The sequence below is a fragment of the Camarhynchus parvulus genome, chromosome 13 (genome assembly GCF_901933205.1).
Source record: "Camarhynchus parvulus chromosome 13, STF_HiC, whole genome shotgun sequence".
Classification (NCBI taxonomy): Eukaryota; Metazoa; Chordata; class Aves; order Passeriformes; family Thraupidae; genus Camarhynchus; species Camarhynchus parvulus.
The window spans coordinates 13,583,729-13,603,373 of record NC_044583.1 but is presented as its reverse complement, the minus strand read 5'-3'; the positions used below and the strand labels follow the sequence as shown (position 1 = coordinate 13,603,373).

The following is a 19,645-nucleotide window of genomic DNA, read 5'->3' as shown; positions in this document are numbered from 1 at the left end:
TCCCATCCCATCCCATCCCATCCCATCAGCACACGAGCGCTGGTAGAAGAGCTCAGAAGTGAAAGGGCAGAGTGGAGTCGTTGTAGGGCTCAGTTTTTTTTATAGGGTTCTTGCAGGCAAACACAAACTCCCTCAGGGCTATCTGGACCCAGGCAGTGCTGAGCTCCCAACCTGAGCAAGGCAGAGGGGATTTTTGGTGTCTGCACAAGGTTGTGTCAGTGTTACCAGGGCTGATCATGGCCACAGGGCACAGATCTGCCCTTTCCCTCAGACAGAAGCTCCTGCCATCCTCCAGCCGCTCCTATGATGACAGCTTTGACTGGATTCACTATATCGAATAAAATCACTGAAGTACTCTAAATTACGTCATACATGAAAAGCAGAGGTGGCCAGCTCTGTCTCTCTGTGTCCTTTAACGCTCATAAATCAGAAATAACTCCCCAAAATACAAATTAAATAAAAAGCACTTTCATATGGAAATCTGCACTGCCCGTGCTGCGTGGTTTTTTGAAGCACCATCAAATGCATCGTATGTCCTACTTGCATTTGTTTTTAATCTATAATTCTGTGTATTCTTCCCCTTTTTCATCCCTTGCTAATGTTGAAAAACCCTCTAGATACCCAGAGCAGGGTTCATTTCAAAACAGGAGAGCGCCTCTTTTCTCAGGACAAGGATTCAGCATCGGTTTGTAGCACAAACTTCCAGAAAAAAACCTGGGAGTCTGTACAAAGAAAAGAGTTATTGTCTCTGGCAATATTCAAAGCTGGCCACAAGTACTGCTGCTCTGACCTCTGTGGGATGACTTTCATGCCAGGTTGTTGACACGCACTTGCCTCTACAAGAAGTATTTGTTCAGTAATAACAAGTTGAAATTATTTACATGGCCTAGATGGGTGTCAGCAGACACATTCCAGCAGCACCTGAGAGCCCAAACACCAGAGGAATGATCAAAGGAATTTGTCTGTGTGCTGCAGCTCGGACTGGCCTTCAGAGCAGACAAAAACACTGCAAGAAACACGAACATATGGTGTAACACTTCCCAGCATGGCAAACAGCCATGGCAAACACTTCTTGGAGATAAAATTAGATTGGGGAAGCAAAGCTGCAGAAAAACAAAGCCAAGAATGAACTCAGAAAGCATTTCAGCTCAAGGTCATTGGAATACTTGCTATGTAACATCACCAGTAGTATAATTTTATTTTTTCTTTCTGATAGATCTGCAGAAGTCAAACCAACCTCAAGAAACACTCAGTTACAGGTAAAAATCAAAGTGCACTAGAGTGATGAGCAGATTTTTGATGCTGTTTATTCTGGAGACTAGAACAAGGCAGAAACTCAAAATAGCTATCAAAATTAATTCCTGGTTTCTTGAAAGTACAGAGGAACATAAAAGCAATTTTTTAAGAGTATGTAATCTTAAAAGGAGTACTTGCAGCTTGTAAGGAGAAGGTTCTGGTTTTTTTTTAAAGTAACAATGCAAATCTCTCTTATTTTAAGGCCTCCAAGAAAACACTTAAAAACTGTTGCTTCCTGACTTCATCTACCCTGCATGAACTAGCTCTGAAAGGTGCAGTGTGAAGGGAGCTTGGGTGGAGAACATGGACTGCTACAAATGCCCCCAGCTCTGGAACACCACAAGAATTCTGACTGGGCCTCTTCAAAGTTCTAAGCTAACAAAGATACTCTTAATTTTGTGAAGTTCAACATTTCTCCTGTGAAGCCCATCTAACTTTTTATAGCTGGTGACTGAACAAGTCCAATGGGTAACAACAGTGATGTGCAGAGAGCTCCACCCGCCCTGTCCACAAACAGGATCCATCCAGAACAGGACATCAGGCAGCAAAAAATATTAAGGGTTGGATACCAAGTCCCATTTATATTATACATTATATACTATTAAATAGAAATTATAGTAACAATAATAATAATAAAATACTATCTATATCTATTTATAATTCCAAGCTCCTTATTGATCTGATTTTACAAGAGAAGTAAGGAACAGTTTGTAATGAAAAGATGCATCCAAAACAAGTCACTATAAAACAGATATTGGTGCCTCCACAGAGACCAGCAGCACTGTTGTGTGACTGTGAACAACACTGAGCTACCCACTGTGGTCCTGTGTGAAAACATTCCTGACCAAATCCCAGACTGACCAAAGAGCGTGGATTTAACTGGGGAGCACAAAAATTCAACTTGCAGACAGTTAATTTTATATAACTATCGAATAAGCTTCAAAATTTCCAATTGCCACAGCTGTTTTGTTTCTCCAATTAATGACCAAAAAAAAAAAAAAAAAAAAAAATCCAAAGAAACAAGAAAGAACCCCTACATCCCAAACCCAGAGTTTATCCTCAATTTTCATTAGGAAATACCATTTATTCCTACTTTATTAGGAATAAATCCTGGCAGGCAGCACAGATGGGAGGCAGATCCTGCTGGTGTTTGTTTCAGAAGGAAGGAGGAGCTGGTGACAGTGCTGGCACCAAAACCATGAACCCTGAGGTTCCCTTTGCACAGTGACTGCAGACATGGGCACATCCCTGGGGCAACCCCTCACTGTCCTCCACCCCAGATCCAAGAAATAAAAGTTGTTCAGGTTCCAAAACTGGTTTGAAAGCTATTTCACTCAGCTAGACAAACCACTTCCAGGGGAGTTTTTAATGGAGGGGAAAGAACAAACTGTGCAGGTTAAGAAAGCCCTCACACAGAAACTCCTGGCCTTTATCTGCTTGGAGAAGATTCAAAGCCATAAAGACAACACAAGGTTTTAGCTCCAAAAGAAGCTTTCAGCAAGTAGGAAGGAAAGTCAGGCAAAACTATATTCAGATTTGAAGAGGTGCATATTAAAACTGTGGCTTAATGAACAATCTCTTACCTAGAACTCTCAATCTCTCTGCTCCAACCACCACTTCGTTGTCATCTGCAGAAAACAGCAATTTTCCAGAGAGGGTTTTCACTTCAAATTTTTGGCTGTGTGCTTCCACTGCTTGGGGACCTAGGAGGAAGAAGATTTACTTTAGGGAAAAGTGTAAGAAAATCACAGAGGACCTTCATACATTCAATAAACCCATTTGCTGAGTAATAATAGCTCAACAAATTGCATCAGAGACACCAAACAGAGGCTTTTTAGATCTTACTAGGAAAGGGCAGTTTTCTACCCAAGCAACAACTGCTCAACTATTTCTACTTATGCTTTTGTAATGCTTATGTGTGGCACAAAATCACCATTGAACTTGGGATAGCTGGGATATTTTTACAATAAGACAGACCTATATGTGAAACAGCAATGAACATATCCAGCCATGCTTTGAGAGTATTGTTGCAGGTGTAAGAGGCATCAAGAGCTCCTGGGCCCATTTTGCTTGGACTGATGCTGCTGTGTAAAAGATTCCTGGTTTTCTAGCTTTTGAACATATCTGTAATAAAATTCTATCAGTGTCATGCACGGTCCAATTAAAAAAAAAAAAAAGAAAAAAAGACAAACACCAGCATAGGAGCAAATATTTTGTTTTAGACTCCTTCAATCAAGTGCAGGCCAAGAAAAAATGGCATCCTCTCAAACTGCAGGAAGTTTTCAGACAAGTAAAACTTTCCTTTGAAGATCTTACTTCAATTCTGCTGCTTTTCCTGCAGGCTGCTGTGCCCTACAGTGCTGGAAAGCCTCTGGCAATTCGTTTTCTTGTGGGAGCTGATAAACATCAGCTGCCTGAAGAGCCATTCTGTGCAGGTTTGTGGCTCAAAGGCTGCCAAGAGTTACAAAGACGCTGCCCTGGGTTACTGACCTAACCAGACTTTGGACAATTCACCATTCATCAGCCCTCCCAACTCCATCTAAGGCACAGCCCTCCTGGAATATCATCCTGCATGAGGTAGGTGATTGGACTTTGCATTAATTATGTCCATCTTCAAGAACAGTTTCATTTCTCAAAAGATAAGAGAAATAACACTTGAAAGCCAGTATTTTCTTAAAAACTCCATCCTTACCCAGAATTTCCCTGCACAGGTCACCTGTGCTGGCAGCTGGACACACAGAATCATGCATGTGGTTTGCACTTCAGACAAGCAAGGCCATGCTGAGATCCCTGGAAATACTAAAAAACTTGTGCAGCCACACTGAGAAAACCCAGTAAAAATCTGATTTGTGTCTTGCTTATTAACCACCTTCCCACTCACCCTTGCAGTAGGCACAACATGGGACCACATCTTTGCTCCACTGTGAAACCAAAGCTGGTGCTGAATGCATAAAAAGCTCAATAACCAGAGCATCACACTGGGAGGTATCACTGAGTCCCAATCTCTCGTGACACAGAGGTGCTTAAGTGAACCAAACACCCTCTTGAAAATACATGGAGAACCAACAAACTGAAGATCTTCATTCTGAATGTGAGAATCAGGGAGCCTGGGGTCGAATTTATTTCCTTCCTCCAGGCAAGTTTCACACATGCTGCCTAAATAATTGCTCACTGAAGCTGCATATTTAATTATTTAATACTGTGACTAAAGGCCAAGATGTTATATAAGCAAACCAAGCAACCCAGTCTCAACTTAGAAACATGTTTATGGATTACTGCCCTTGCCACACACCAATACTTGTCACAGTCTATGCATAAATCTCAGTAAATATATCTCTGTCCCATATCAAATATGTATTTTATACCATATAAAGAGCGCCATATTCCTTATATAATGCATTAGGCTCTTTCAACCCAAATTATTCATTCATTCATTCATTCAAAGGCTGCTGTGCCCTGGGGATTTACAAAACACCCATTTCGCCACCCAACACACTCTTGTTTGGGTGCAAAGGGAGTTCTTCATCAGCAGGAGGACTTTAAATTGCAAACTGTTGCCACAGTTGGGCTCCAGAGTTCCCAAGATTTCAGGCAAGTTATAAATGTCTTCAGAAAAACCTGTGCTTGTTACAACAGAGATGTCAGCCTGGTGTATGTTCTTCTTGACCCTGATGTCATACAACAAACATTTGTAACTCTGGACTGGCTTTCAGATGAAAATGATGGTTTGTTTTGTTGCCAGGTAGCCCCAGCCAGTTGCCTCCCCAGCACAGCTTTCCTGTCTCTGCCTTTGCTTCTACAGAGTGGAGTGAAGTTTTCATTAATATCCACAAGACACCCAGGCTCCCCTCTGTGTGCTGTCTGAAGCCAGCACAGCATCCCCAAACACCCACTTTCATCCCTCCCTAATCCCCCCAAGCAGCCTTTCCCCCTCCTTACCTGTTACAAGGCGAGTGAGGACTTTTGTCTTCTCGTTGAGGATGTTCACAGTCACGTTCCTGGCGGACTGGAAGTACAGGGGGTTGCCCTGGAACAAGACGACGAGACCAAGGGTGTGAGATGGGGATGGCAGCCTGGGTGAGGCAGCTGGAGCTGTGCCCAGCACTGACCCCGAGCCTGGGGGGCACCTACCCTGCAGGAACTCCTCCTGCCCAAGATAAGCCCAGAGTGGTCACCACAGCTCTGTCTGGCCCAGGCAGTGCCTTGCTTTAGGGATGACTGACTCTACCAACCAACCTGTAATTTTAGAAGGTGATATGGGACCTGACCTAAGCTTCCCAAAGGTGTTTCAGGAGGGTGGTTGACTGCAGCAGTGCATTTCAGAGCCAAATCTACAAAATCACAGCTTCTGATGACTCCAGTGGGTGACAGTGTATGTCTACCACCTGAGTGAGCCATGCCCAAGGGCTGGGGAGGAGAAAATGTGATTTACATGTGGAGAGTGCCTTAGATCTCAAAGCACTTGTGAAGCACCTGGCACATTTCCCCACCACACTGTGGGCTGGGATTCTGGCCTGTGACCAGACCCATCCCACGGGGTCTGCAGAACACAAGACACAAACTCTTCCCCACTTCCACTCGACCACAGAGAGTTCCACCAATTTCTCATTGTAATGCTTTAAACACACCTCAGAGAGAAGAGCCAGAGCAGCTGGCAGCACACAGGAGCTGTGCAGCAACCTGGCAACATCCACCTCAGGTACTTCTGCTCAGAGTGACGCCAAAGCAAACCCACAGCTCCAACCATCTGGCTGCTCCTGTGTGCAGACACAGCCCAGGCACCGGGGAACTCGTGTTCTCCACAGGCAGCCCCAGCCTGCACAGCTGGGCACAGCTGGCTCCTCAGGGGCTATCAGCCACCCACAGCACCAGCACAGGCTGACCCCAACTCAAATCAGCCAAAAATCCCATGTGAGAGGTGGAGATTTACCACCAGCATCTCTTCGTAATGCCTAAAGCAAGCAGCTGATCAGATTCATCAATTGACTGAGACACAGGATAGGCAGAGGAGATAAAATATTGAAAAATTTTCAACTTAAAATCAGCAAGAAGTTTGAAATTTTTATGTCTAATGTCTTTTTTCCAGCATTTCAAAGTTTTTCTGTTAGGAATGAATAATCAGGGTGGGGACAGAGAATCATGTGGGTCAGGAATGTTCTCCTTGCCTCCTGAATTTGTAATGAACACAATCATTTCATGGATGCCGTTTTTTCTGGATCGTGGCAAAAGGACTAAGTTGTCTGCATATCAAATATAATAGGAACACAGAAATTGTTCCTGGGAGTCTTGTAGTGGACTGGGCCTTCAGGGAACATTCTAGTGATGAACAAACAATTCCCAGCAGTGTTTTCAGAAAATAGATCTCAAAAAAGCCAAAACAAAACCAGCCTCACATGACCAAATATTCACAGTAATTACATTTGTTGCCTTCACTGTTTTTGCAGCATATTCCCAAGGACAACTCTTCAGCAATAAAGAGTAAAATGGGGTTTGTTTGATCAATTATAACTAGAACATTTTGGCTACATCCAGACTATTTACAACTAAATAAAAATAATAATGAAAAAATGAATTTCACTTAATCATTTCCAGATCTTGGATAAGTTTCAGAAGCTCTTGGTGCCTCTGTCCCCTCCTACACTAAATGAGGACAAATCATCCTTCTATACTTCTGCAATGTATCGGACACCTTAAGTATTATTGTATACAAAACTGAATTATGATTAATAATTTATAAGTAAGGATCGGTTCTAATGACTTGTAATTATTCTCCTCTAATTTTTGTTATCTTCTAGAACTTGTAGAAATGAATGCTGATTATTTATTACTATTTCATGGTTAACAGCTGAGAAAGAAAAGATGGCTTCACTTGGATCCCCCCTGCTCAGGGACCTGATTTGAACACACGCAGGAACAGCAGTTCACTGCTGCATATCCATTTCCCACTTATACATAAAGAGTATTTTTAAAGGTAGACAGCTACAATCTACATAATGTAAAGTTATGGGTGAGACTATAACTACTATAAACACACCATAGGAAGCACAGTAAAGTTTTTGGTTTTGGTTTGTTGTTTTTCTTTTTTTTTTTTTTTTTTTGACTTTTACTGTTTGAATTTTGCTTATGGAGTTTTCAAGCAGCTGGAGTGTTTTGAAAAAGCCAGGAACTCTTGTTCACAGTCAGGCAAGAAAAATAGTTCAATTCCCATGACTTTGAAAACTCTGTTGCTGCTCTTTGTAATATGAGATTGCACTACAGAGGAACTACAAGATAAACCAAATGTAAAAAGTCACAAAGAGTTGCTCTGAAGAAGACCTACAAGACAAGGAAAGAGCTGGTATCCATCTAGAAAAGGCTTAAAATACATAATCAGACATGGAAATGTTTACCCAGCATAGTCATCTCATTCACTCATTCAGAACTCAAATTCACGCAGCCTTCAAAAAACTAAATTTCCCTAATGGAGGAGTTATGTTTTTATTGGTCTGCAGGGAAAGAACATTGGAAGCACTTAATGCAATGCCTGTTCTCATTTCCATAATTCTTTTTCCATTAAGGAATGAAAAAGAACTGAAGAAATTACTCCCTTTTGCTGAAAATCCAGCAGATTTTCTATCCATCATCTTCTGTTTACAAAGGAAATAACATTGACATCTTTTAAACACTGAACATTAAAAAAAAATGCTTCCTCTGTTGCAAGCTTGGTGATGATGCCAGCTTCTTTCAATCACACAGAACAAAATAATGAAAGCTTTAAAAGCCAGTTAGGATTTACAACTGAAAAGACAAAGCCTTCCCCTTCTCTTACACTTTCATGTTACCATGACACAAAATGAAGTATTCTGATGCATATGAGCAGGTGGAAATCTAGATCAGTATGGCATCAGCGCCACAATAAAACAGTTATGTAGAGAAGCAATATTTTCATAAACTGTCATAGCCCTTGATGGAGCTGGAGTTGGAATATCAGCATGCAATAAACAAGCACATCTTTTGAAGACTCTTTGGGCTGCTCATGTCCTTTCAGCTCACCATGAACCTACAATTCATCCCTGCAGGAAATCCTGGAGAATAAATGTATCATTCTGCCTCTTACTCCAGCTCATTAGCAGAGCCAGTGCCTTAAAATAATTCAAATGTCTGCAGACACACAACAGCATTTGCCACAGCTACTCAATATACTAAAACATTGGACACATGCTGCAGAAGAAAGAATATGAAAAGTGCAAAAATATGTCAAAACTGCATAGCTTGGTTCCTCACCAAGCAGAGGTATCCAGTAAAATATAGAAAACTTCACAAAAGGTATCAACTGACTGTTTGCTAGGTTAAACACATGGCAAAACAAGCCAGAACAGCTCACTAGCTGTCTTTCTTTGGCTCACTTTGGAAGAGATGCTAAAAACTCCCAGATCAAAGACTGAAACAGAAAAAGCCCTTTGACTGACAACCTTAATTTGCAGCTGAAGCAATACCAACTACTGCTGTCTTCTGGGAAATTCAGTACTTCAACAGATGTCCTCAGACTGTTTTAGGGAATTATTAAAAATATTTGGAAATCCTTTTAAATTTTTACAGGCAATTTAAAAATAATGCCTCACAGTTGGCATGTTTGTAGTTCAGATGGTCAAAAGGAACAGCTTTGATCTGATCCTATGGATTCACAGACTTCACACAGTAAGTGCCAAGTGAAGCTTGTGGAAATAATGGAAATGGTGAATTTCCTGCAGGCTTGACAAAATAATGGTAAAAATAAAATATTAAAGCATAATCTCAGTTAGCAAGGAGCAGTCTATGGAGAAGTCACTCAGAGCACCATTTTCCTGCCCAACCCCACCTCTCACTGACATTACAGGAAGCAAACCCTGCTCTGTGCTCAGCTGGACTGTCAGAGGGCAGAAGCTTGCACTCACCTGCCTGCACCCCTGGGTGCTGTTCCAAGGGGGAGTTTTGTGTGGGTAATAAATAAATTCCCTTCTTCAAATCCAACCAGCAGCTAAATGTGATAACAGCAGTAACAGCAATTTCCTGCACTGCATTTTCCACTGGTAGGGACAGCTCAGAGCTGCATCTCAGTTTTTTCTGGATTGGAGCAGCAAGAATTCATTGCCCAACAACTGAGAGACAAAGCAGTAATTTTAGGGCACCTGAAATGTTCTTCACTAAGAATGGCAAACCTCTAATGAAAAGCCACAAAGGCACTTCTGTTGTTTCAATTTGTGTGGCCAGGTCCAGAGCAGTTCTGAGGACAGCACACAGGGTGCAGCTCATTAGTGCAGGTGTCAGGCATGTCCCCTGGCCTGCCAGGAAAGTTGACCTGGTGACCCTTACTCTGTCACTTTTGGTCAGTTGACATAGACATGCTTAAATGAGTCTTCCTAACGCAGTTCTGGATGCTCCCAAACCACCTGCTCCTCTTTCAAAGGGAAGCACCAGGAATACGTCACTGAGGTTTGGAGTTTCTGAACCACAAAAGTCTCCAGAACTCACTGTGAGCACAGTCAAAAAACCCAGGACCTGTCCCCAGGTGTGCACTTCCTCCTGCCTTGGGAACAGAAACTCCTTTGGAAAGTGTCTGATGCTGGAAAAGTTCAGTTGCCCCCCTGAAACAGAGAGTTGGGAGGAGATTGAGTAAAACCCCTTCAGAACTGATGAGAGATGCTGCAGGATCAGGCAACTGGTACCACCATGAGCCTCAGCAAAGCTCACAGAACACTGCACAGACATCATGTACCTCCTGAAGAGCAAATGGAAGCACTGGACAGCATCTGCTTTTGCCTGTGAAGAAAAAAAAGTGGGGAGCATCTACTGAACCCCATCCCTAAGATCCTGCGTGGAACAGCAGCCTGGCCTCCATCTACACCAGCAGAAATCTAGACTTCATGCTAAACTTGCAAACCAACCATTACTGTTTCTGTGTCAAAAGTTCTTCCTCCTTTTCCTGGCCTAGATCACCACTACAAGAAGAGGATTTTCCCCAGAAGCTTCCTGGCACAAAAATTTAAGGCATGTAGCTAAATCCTTAGGTGATAGATTGAAAATAGCCCTTAATATGATTTAAACATACTTTTTGTTGTTTAATCACTGAGTCTCTTTTCATCTTGATTTTGTCCTTCAAACAGCTGAACATAATGTTCATGTTACTTAAATCCCTTTCTTAGTAAAACTTCTGATTTGACAGTGTAAGCTTTTCACAGCAGAATGAAAGCAAACTGTGAACAGAATTGGTAACAAACAGATTAAAACAAATGCTTTGAAATGCCCCAGTATGTGCTAGATGTGTGACTGAAGATGATGATTTTTAGGAAGCAGGCAGTAGGTTCAGTGGAGATTTAACAAAATGTAGTTTGGATCCTTCTTCTTCCAGGAAACAAACTTTATCACAAGTGGAATGTGCCCAGGTTATATAAGCTGACAGAGCTGACACAGCCCTGACCTGCACTGGGCACTCAAAAACATAAGTTAAGCATCATGAGCTTAGTGTGCTGTGCTACAACTTCTGAATTTTTATCAAGTGTTCAAATGCTTAAACAAACAAAAAAAAAACCAAGTTCTGTTTTCTATGCAAACAAATTTCAGTCACCTTCACAGAATATGTTTTACAGTACCAAGAAGCTCAGAAAATACTGTGGTCCCACCCAGTGTGACATATTCTAATGGCACAGATAGTGCAGGTCTGAGCTTTATGTCCAATGCCACAAACCCCTCTCTTTCATGGCACTTCTTGAAGTTCATTTTAACAACAATAGAAACAAAAGATAAATTTCCTTCTGCTCCATTAAAGCAATTATCTTTGACTCTTCTTTTTGAAGTGCAAAGAAGGCAGGTCTGTGATGTGAGATCTAAATGACTGGGTTCTGCTTCTGGAAGGCTACCCAAAGGGGTTTGTATCCTTCAAAGTGATTTATTTCTGGCAATCTAGGGGTTTCTCTCTTTAGAAGAATACCTGTAATAATCTCATGAACAGAGTGTTTTGAGAGATTGGCTGCTCCTTCAAGATGCCTCATCAGCTACTTTGCAGCTGAGACTCTTCTGAAAATTAAATTACACCATGTCTGCTGATATTAAAAAACAACACTGAAAAATTTCCAAGGCATTACATCTGCCTTGACTTCATTGCTGCTCTTCTTTCTTTTCTACTTCACTGACTTATAATGTAAGGAAAACCACAGGTGACTTGATGAAACCAACAGACATACACATGAAAATAAAATGCAACTGTGCATGCTGGAGTTCTATTCAGTATCCACAGGGGCGGGAAATCTGGGTTTGCAGCATCTGATCTGCTTTACAAACATCAAGTGTTTGTAACATCTGAAGGCTGCTGCACATCCACAAAACTTTCTCTGTAGGTAGGACTGAAGGGATCATTACTGGCTTTGGAAAAAAGTCTGATGCATTGAAGCAAGCTCAGCTCCAGGAGCCCTCTGGTAAGGCAGAGGAATGAAATGAAGAGAACAGCACAACTTGTGAAACAACCAGCTAACTCTGAAAATGCTTCAAGCTCTTCCCTGCACTGAGAGTTCACCCAAAGGAGACACACCAGAGTCAATCAAACGTGTGCTGATTATTAACTTGGCATCTCTGGGGAACAGCTCTCCTCTGCACAAACAAAGCCAGGCTCAAGCCAGTGCTCTAAAACAGGTCAACAGCAGACCTGGGTTCTCAGCACATTGCTCGGCCCTTCCAGCATAAAATCAACCAAGTATTCTCTAAACATTTCAATTTCCTTGAATTCCTCTGTAGAAAAGCCAGGCTGCAGCTGCTGCTGGTCCAGTCTGATCCTTGTCTGCAAGGAGGTGGTGGAGCAGCAGGACTGTGGATTTGTGCTAAGTTATATCCTATTTTCTGCCTTGGGCTGATCACAGTCCAGTGGTGACAGATCTCCTGCTGAAGTAAACACACTGTAGGTAGGCACAGGAGAGAGGGAGAGAAAAGAAGTGAGTTCTGCTGAGGCTTAAAAATATTCTAAATCATCCAACTCTACAGCTACTCCACCGCTTGTAACTTTTACTCCAGTCAAGCATGCAGACCTCTGTTCATGTGTTTTCATTTTTATGGCCTTTCTGGTGTCCCTACTGCCTGCCTTAAACATCTTTTAAAACTGCCAGTAAATCATACTTCAATACCTATAAAAGATATTAGAAGACACTATCAAAATTATACAGAACTACTAATTTCTGAGTTACTTTCCCTTACCACCAGCACTACTTGGACGATACTACAACCAGAAACAATTAAGATCTCAGTCAGTGAGGCGAACACATGTTTAAGAGCACATACTGTTATTGCTAAGAAAAGCACAGCAGTATTTCCCAGAAATCAGATTCAGCAGAGACACTGGGGCTCTGCAATGCTCACACATCCTTTTAGGCATTCTGTTACTGCACTGCGTAATGCCAAGTTATATATCCAGATATTTTTCTCCAGGAAGGCTAATAAGGTGCATACCTCTGAACACTGCTTTGAAATTACAGCTTTCCTTTGCTGCATGTCATGGATGGCTTGCTTCTTGTATTAGATTATAAATGGCCATGCCAACTTAGGGGTGCGTGTGCAGCACGAAACACAGGCAAGCTCCTAGCAGAGGCCCCTGGTGTGACTGAAATTCAGCTGCTGCTAATAAGAAGAAGGAAAACATTTCCATCTGTCTGGATTGGGGAAAAAAGGATTTGTGATTCATCTGCATCCATATGCTGGTATGTAGACAATACTTATGGACACACAGACATATGCGAGGTAACCAGCAACAGGAACCAAATCAATCACAGATCACAGCATGTGATTTGCCTAATTATGAGTAACACCTCACATTTTTTATCTGTGCAAAAAGCACTCTGTGAGCGAGCAGATGGTGCTGCTAGGGGATGGCACCAGCCTTGACAGTTGCAGATGCAGAGCATTTACACAGCGCGCCGAAAAAATGACACAACACAAGCTGCTTCCTGGGAAAAAGACTCAAATTGAACAAGTGTCACCAAACAAAATACATGTATTTATTGATGTTCTGAACTTATCTGATCCAGCCCCTCTCTTCCAATCAAATATATACGTGCAGGCCAGGGAGTGATGCTATCTAGACAGCTTTGAAGTCTCTCAGAAGTGCCACGTGAGCTGCCTAGCACAGAGCAGTGGAGGCACAGACCAACCTGAGTCTACTTACAACCTGCAAACCATTTAAATCCACACAAGCAGAATCAATAGGAAGAAGCCCTGCAGAGAAAGCAATTACACTGCAAAAGCAACTATATTGCAGCATGGTGAGGGGCTGGGAGGCAAGATGCAGGCAGCCATCCTCACTTCTGTGATTACCCACTGGAGTTCTCTCCCATGCATCTGGCCTGTGAAATGACAAGGTGCAGCCCAGACATGTTCCTGCAATAAAAGTGTTTCAGTTTCTGGGCTCCTGTCACAATTAAAAAGCTCTTATTTATGAGCCCCATTGTTCAGGTTTGTTGTGCTCCATAGGTAAATGCAGGACTGTGCTTCGGGAAATATGTTTGAAGGGCACGGTGAACTCTCCTTTTCAACTGCTTCATGGGAGTAATAATCTCATTTCCTGGATCTGCAATTATTTATTCATTGGAGACTGTCCACTTGCCACTGCACAAGACACAAAGAAAGATTATCTGACCATTCCTAGTAGAAAATTCAGCTTTTCTATTTCAATTCTTTTATTTGTGTTTTTTCTGCATTTTTTTTTCCTGAGCTGCTATAAACGCCTACTCTGGTGTGACAGGTTGGAAGCAGCTATAAAATGATTGATGAAAACCATATTTAGGCCTTGTTGTGGGAATATTTATTGTAAAAATATGCTCAGTTAACCCTGTAGGGGAAGGGCAGGAAAGGAAGACTGGGCCTATGTTTGTACCTCTGATACCAAAGTGATTTATCTGCTTTAATTATGATACAGGGTTATGGGGTCACAGGAACATCAGCACAAACTGGTTTTGAATTGCTGAAGTCCAACCACTTTGTCTCCTCTGCTGAAATGATCAATAGCTGCCTTTAAGAAGGATGCTCTCTAAATCTGCAAAACCAGAGTCTTCCTCCCCAGGATAAACAGAGGGGCCAAGCTCTGAGCTGCAGAGCTCGAACAGTTCAAGTGTGAGTCAGTGTCAGACAGGAACTGTCTCAGAGGGGCAGAACTGCAAACCTCCACTGCTTTGGAGAGGCTGAAAGCCCAAGAGCTGAGATGAGAGGACACCTGGACAGGTGAAATGACAGATGCAGATAAGAGTGGGATGTGGAATTGGGCTGATCTGGAGGGAAGATCCTAAATCAGGATCCTAAATCATTGCCACACTGCACACATGTACCCACAGAGAGAGCACAGCAGCAAAGGTGTGATCAGCAGCACAAGTGCAGGGGCAGGATGTTTGTGTTGGGATTTGGATGGATCTCATGGCTGCCAGTCAACAGACACTCCTGAGAATCTGCTCAGGGGTGAGGACAGGAGAGAGCACAGGGTATTGCTGTGCTACAGGAAAACACATCCCTAACCAGCTCCACTGGGGAGCTGGGGAGTGGGATTTCAAGAGATGTCAGGCTGGCAGAAAAAGCAGCAGATGCTTTTTCCATGCCTGGAAGAAGACAGGAAAGTTGTCTGGGGAAATGGTGAGTAATGGCAAAAGCAGCCAAAGAGAATGGGGTGTGTGAAGTGAAAACAGAGCTCAGGGAGAAATATCAGAGCCAAGGACCCCAATTACTCTTTGGGCAATCAGCAGGGTGGCTCAGCCTGACATCTCCTGTTTTAAAAAGGTATTTTTCTGCTGGTGTTTTTATTCCTGAAGTCCTTCCCAAACTCAGGAGGAACAGAACTGACCAGTGAGGGCACCCAGCCAGCGGCTCCTACCAGCACAGGGCACAGGAAGGGTCCTGCCTGTGTGTTCCTGATTCTTCTGCTTCACCTAAGCTACACCTCCCAGCATGCTGCATTACAGATAATGCTGCAGAGAGAAACAAAAAGCCTCCTGCTCCCCAAACTTTGTACCAGCATCAAGGCTCATCATTTATAAATAACAGTTGGGATCTTCAGGAAACAAAGAGCAAAAGTCAGTTTGCAGGAGGAGCTGGGGTTTTCACAAGGTACCAGGATACAGATAAAATATTATGGCTTGAAGCAACAGCAGACATGCAATCCAAGGTGCTTCTCAAGCCAACTGTGACAACATGCATGCCACTGCCCTGTGTGGCCTTTATTTCATTTAAAGAGTGAGGGATGTCCTGCAAAAAACAGGAGGATACAGGCTCTGAACACCCAACCATGGAAAGCAGGAGAAGAAACTCATCTCGCCAACTCAGTGCCTTCTAACCATGGACACCATGACCCTAAATCAGCTTCAGCTGAGCAGGTACTCCTGGCCCCTCACAGCAATTAGTGTGTGTTTGGATTATGGATAACTTGGCCAATCACTGGGGGGCTTCACCTGCATGTAGGACACAACAGTGATTCTGCCTACAGAGAAATAGCAGCTGCTCTAAGGTCATGAAAAGATGCGCCCACTGCTAACCTGCAAAATACACCTAGAAAAACCAGGATTTTAAGAAAAATAATGAATTGTTCACACTTTTACCAATCAACCTAATCAAAAGAAAGACAAAGACTTTTGGCTGAAAAACTGAAATCCTTTCTGGAGAGGAATGCCTGATCTGTCAGACAGTGACCTCTCTTTTCCCCTCAATTAACCCACTGCCTTTAGTTTATTTGTTTTTCTGATTTTAAATATTGATGTCTTACAAAGCTTCTCTTTGGAAAAAACCACATCTGCCTCTTCAGCTGTGCAGCCCTGGGTGCAGTCCTGTCACATCACATCCAAGAAGGCTCAGTTTGCACTGGCACATCAAAAAGAAGAATTCCCAGGCTCTGTGAAGAGCAACACGGATGATTCAGAGAACAGCAAAGCTTCTCCCCAAATCAGTAACCACCCATTCCTGGTGCCACAGCTTTTGCAGCTGCTGCTGGATTTTTAGCAGAGAATCAGAACTCAGATGTTCACCACTTTTCTTCACTGGATGCCCCACCACAAATCAGCCCCTTGTCTAAATCAAGAGAGAAGCACTGGAATCACATATTAATTTGCTCAAGGAGAAGAAGGAACTAGAAGCAGAATATCAAGCTGCAGCTGGAAAGAAAGAGAAAATAAAATGCCTAGATCATAAAAGCAATTTTAAGTGCCTAGGTTTAGTTTACTAATCAAGAATCCAACTAAGTAACCTGCACCAACTAAGATACAGTGAAAATCTTGGCATTTCCTCAACATTTTCATGAACAGTGGTTTTCAAATCATTGCTGAATTTGAAATAAACTTTAAAAAAATCCTTCCCTTGTAGACCATGAAGAAGAGTTCTCCAAAGGAGGATGTGCCTCTGTCCTTAGAAGGGATATTCCTGGGGGAAGTGGGATGACAGCAGCACTGGAAACTCCCTGGGGAACCTCAGAGGTGAAAAGGCAAAAGCCAAGGAGGCTTCAGCTCTACTCATGCTCAGACAAAAAAACTAAGGCTTGAAAGTGAGGAATCTCCTGCAGTTTTATGTAAGGATGGTTGTGCTTGATAGATGAACAAGGAAGAAATACTGGGAGCTGAAGCGCTTTAAGTTTTCTTTTTGTTCCATGGGTTATTCTGTTTCAGAGGGAAAACAAGAGCAGACTCCTGCTAGTACTTCATACAACCTGCCTCAGAACATCTTAAGGGCAGGCTGGAAGCAGGCCTGAAATCCCATGGGACTCAGAATCACAGCACATCAGGAGGAAATCAATGGACATGTAACATTTTATACGGAAAACCTGGAGTAAATGAAGAAAAAAAGAAACAACAAAAAAAAAACCAGGCACCATGGAAACTGCTTTCTTTCACCACCCCCCAACATGAACAACTCTTTACCGCATGGGCTTTTATAGGAAACATGTTCTAAAACCAGGAAGATCTTAAAAGCCAAAGAAATGGTACTTTATCTTTCAAGAGCAGCAAGTTAGTTTTCCCAAGACCATCAGCAAATTTGTCCTAAAAGAAAAGGAGCAAATTCAAAGTAATTCTTGTTCTCACCTGTGTTCTTCCTTCTCCAAATACATCTTTTATTTAGAAATAAAACAAAGAGGTATAGTAACTGGTAAATGAAACCTGGAAAATCTGACTTTGCTTTCCTGTCATAGATCAAAGAACCCACGAACTGAGCTGTCTGTAAAACCAGCTCTGTGTGCCTGTACTTCCTAATGACAGCACAGCTTGTCTGTCAACTCCTGCCTTACAAAATACAGAACTTTCCTGCCCAAATAGTTTTGATCAGCAGAAGAGCTGCAGAAGTGTTTGCTGTCCTGTGGTAAGAAGATACAAAGCTCTGCTCTCCAGGCTTGGAAAATGAGGAAAATATAATTTTTCTTTATAACTGGATCTTCCTATTTGTCTTTTAATGTTTCTATTTTCTATTTTCCTCTATTTTCCCTCTACCATACTGCATCAAGTTTTATTTCTTTTTCATTTTTAGTATTAAGAAGTTGTTTTTGTACTTCAGCCTCTAAAAAGCAGCCACGATCCTGATTGTCAGCAGCCATGTCTGGACATGGTAAATCCTTAAAGCCTTTGCACATCACAGAGAGAAATGCTGTCCCCAGAGTCACTCATGTTCTCTGTGCCCCACTGTCCTCCTTTTCACAGCTGAAATAGAAATAATTTCTGGGATTGTGGCAGAAATTCAATGCAAAAGCTGAGAACCCACAGAGCTCACTTGGAGCTGGGATGCCCATCACTCATTTTGCTGCCACAGGGTCCAGCTGCAAAAGTTTAGAATGAAGAGGAGGTGGGAATGGGATCAGAGCAGCCAAACAAACTCATGAACTGAACAGTTTCTCTCCCCTCACACAAGCAGCTCAAGTGAGAAATTTTACTTGTCAAAGGGAAAAAGCAAAATACATTGAGAGATGATCTGGGAATTCTCTGTCTCCTTCATCCTCCTGTGTTTAACTCCACAGCTGTTAACTTGTCCACATCAACTCTAAACTCCCTCACAAGAAGGTGAAGAACACTGAGTATAAAGGGCTCATGCACCTTATGGGGTCAGACACTTCTGCAATGATCACATCACATTTTCTGGACACAAACCCTCCACTGATGTCAGGGTAAGGAACCACAAACTCCTGGTTCCCAGGGTTAGCTCAGAGGTGTACCCAAAATGCAAATACAGACAAAAGCTGAGGTAGCCCACTGGGCACAGCTGATTGGCTTTAGTAGGTGTTGATTACACTGCTCATATTGCATGAAATTAAAAAGCTTACAAATGTTATGAGCCATTACCCTTCCATTTAGGAGATCTTATGACAAGTTAGCAAGATCTAATGAAATCCCCTTTAAAATGCCATAGGCAGTCTCCACGAGATTTTGCTTTGAAATGCAACTCGTAGAGTTATTTCTGCAAGTTTGTTTACATCAGAGCTTCCTCTCTTGCACATCTTTGGGATGCTCTGATTTGGAAGCTGGTGGGATACTTCAGTTCCCTGTTGTGCTCTCAATGTGGGGCACACAACACCAGCTCCTTACAGAAACAAACAGGAACAGGTGTAGCAGGATTTAATCCTAATGCTATTTGTCATAGTCCTTCAGCCAGCCTACAAAATTCCCTGCAAAATTCAAAGCTGAAGACTTCTCACCAATTTTAATATGAAGGTAAAGGGAAATATTTTCATAGTTGCTGTAAAATTTACTTAACTTTCACCTCTTCAGCATGCTGGAAATATCACAGAGCCACTAACTGCCCCCAGAGCGCTGGGGCAGCCAAGGTTCAGACTCAAGTAGGCTCTCTGGATTTCATTGCTTCAGAATAAAATTTATTATTGGAGAGAATATCAGTTTTATAAATCCCACTGGGCACTCACAACCTACTGCTGTCCACGGACTCTAATCTGCTTTGGATGGTGATGGCAAAAATATCTGTGCATCAGGTGAGGGCACTTCTGCCAAAATGATGCTTTTTGCAACTTGTTCTTTCACTGCATCCCCTGCAGACTGCAGCTCTCCTCTCTGCTGACCTCTGTGGGGCAAGCAAGACTCAAAGTGACCCAGCTGAGAGACATCTGCAGCCAGAGAACATTGGAATGTAACACAGTGGTGCCACCAGGAATGATTAACAAACCCTGCAGGGTGCACAGGCCAGGCCAGGCATGGCTGCAAGAAGCTTGTTTGTCTTGGCTGTGCCATCCACAGCAACCTTGTTCTTTTTGTTCATTTGTTCTTTTATTCATCTTTTGTTTTCTTTTTGGTTCATCTTCTGACCCAAAGCTCAGCCAAAGGGCACCAGGCTAGGAAGGTGCAGTCAGAGGAGGTGCTGCAGAAGCTGATCTTGGGTGGTGGGAGAC

At 42.6% G+C, this 19,645-nt stretch overlaps 1 protein-coding gene across 3 annotated transcripts in view; it reads right to left on the bottom strand.

Annotated features, from left to right (window-relative positions):
- Positions 1-19,645, bottom strand: part of SGCD (sarcoglycan delta) — a 309,200-nt gene that overhangs the window by 50,435 nt on the left and 239,120 nt on the right. For all 3 annotated transcript variants that reach the window (XM_030957170.1, XM_030957171.1, XM_030957169.1), the window contains 2 exons: positions 5,236-5,323; positions 2,880-2,999 (listed from right to left, as the gene is read on the bottom strand). In XM_030957170.1, coding sequence (XP_030813030.1) covers positions 2,880-2,999; positions 5,236-5,323 — 208 coding nt within the window. The remainder of the gene's footprint in view (positions 1-2,879; positions 3,000-5,235; positions 5,324-19,645) is intronic.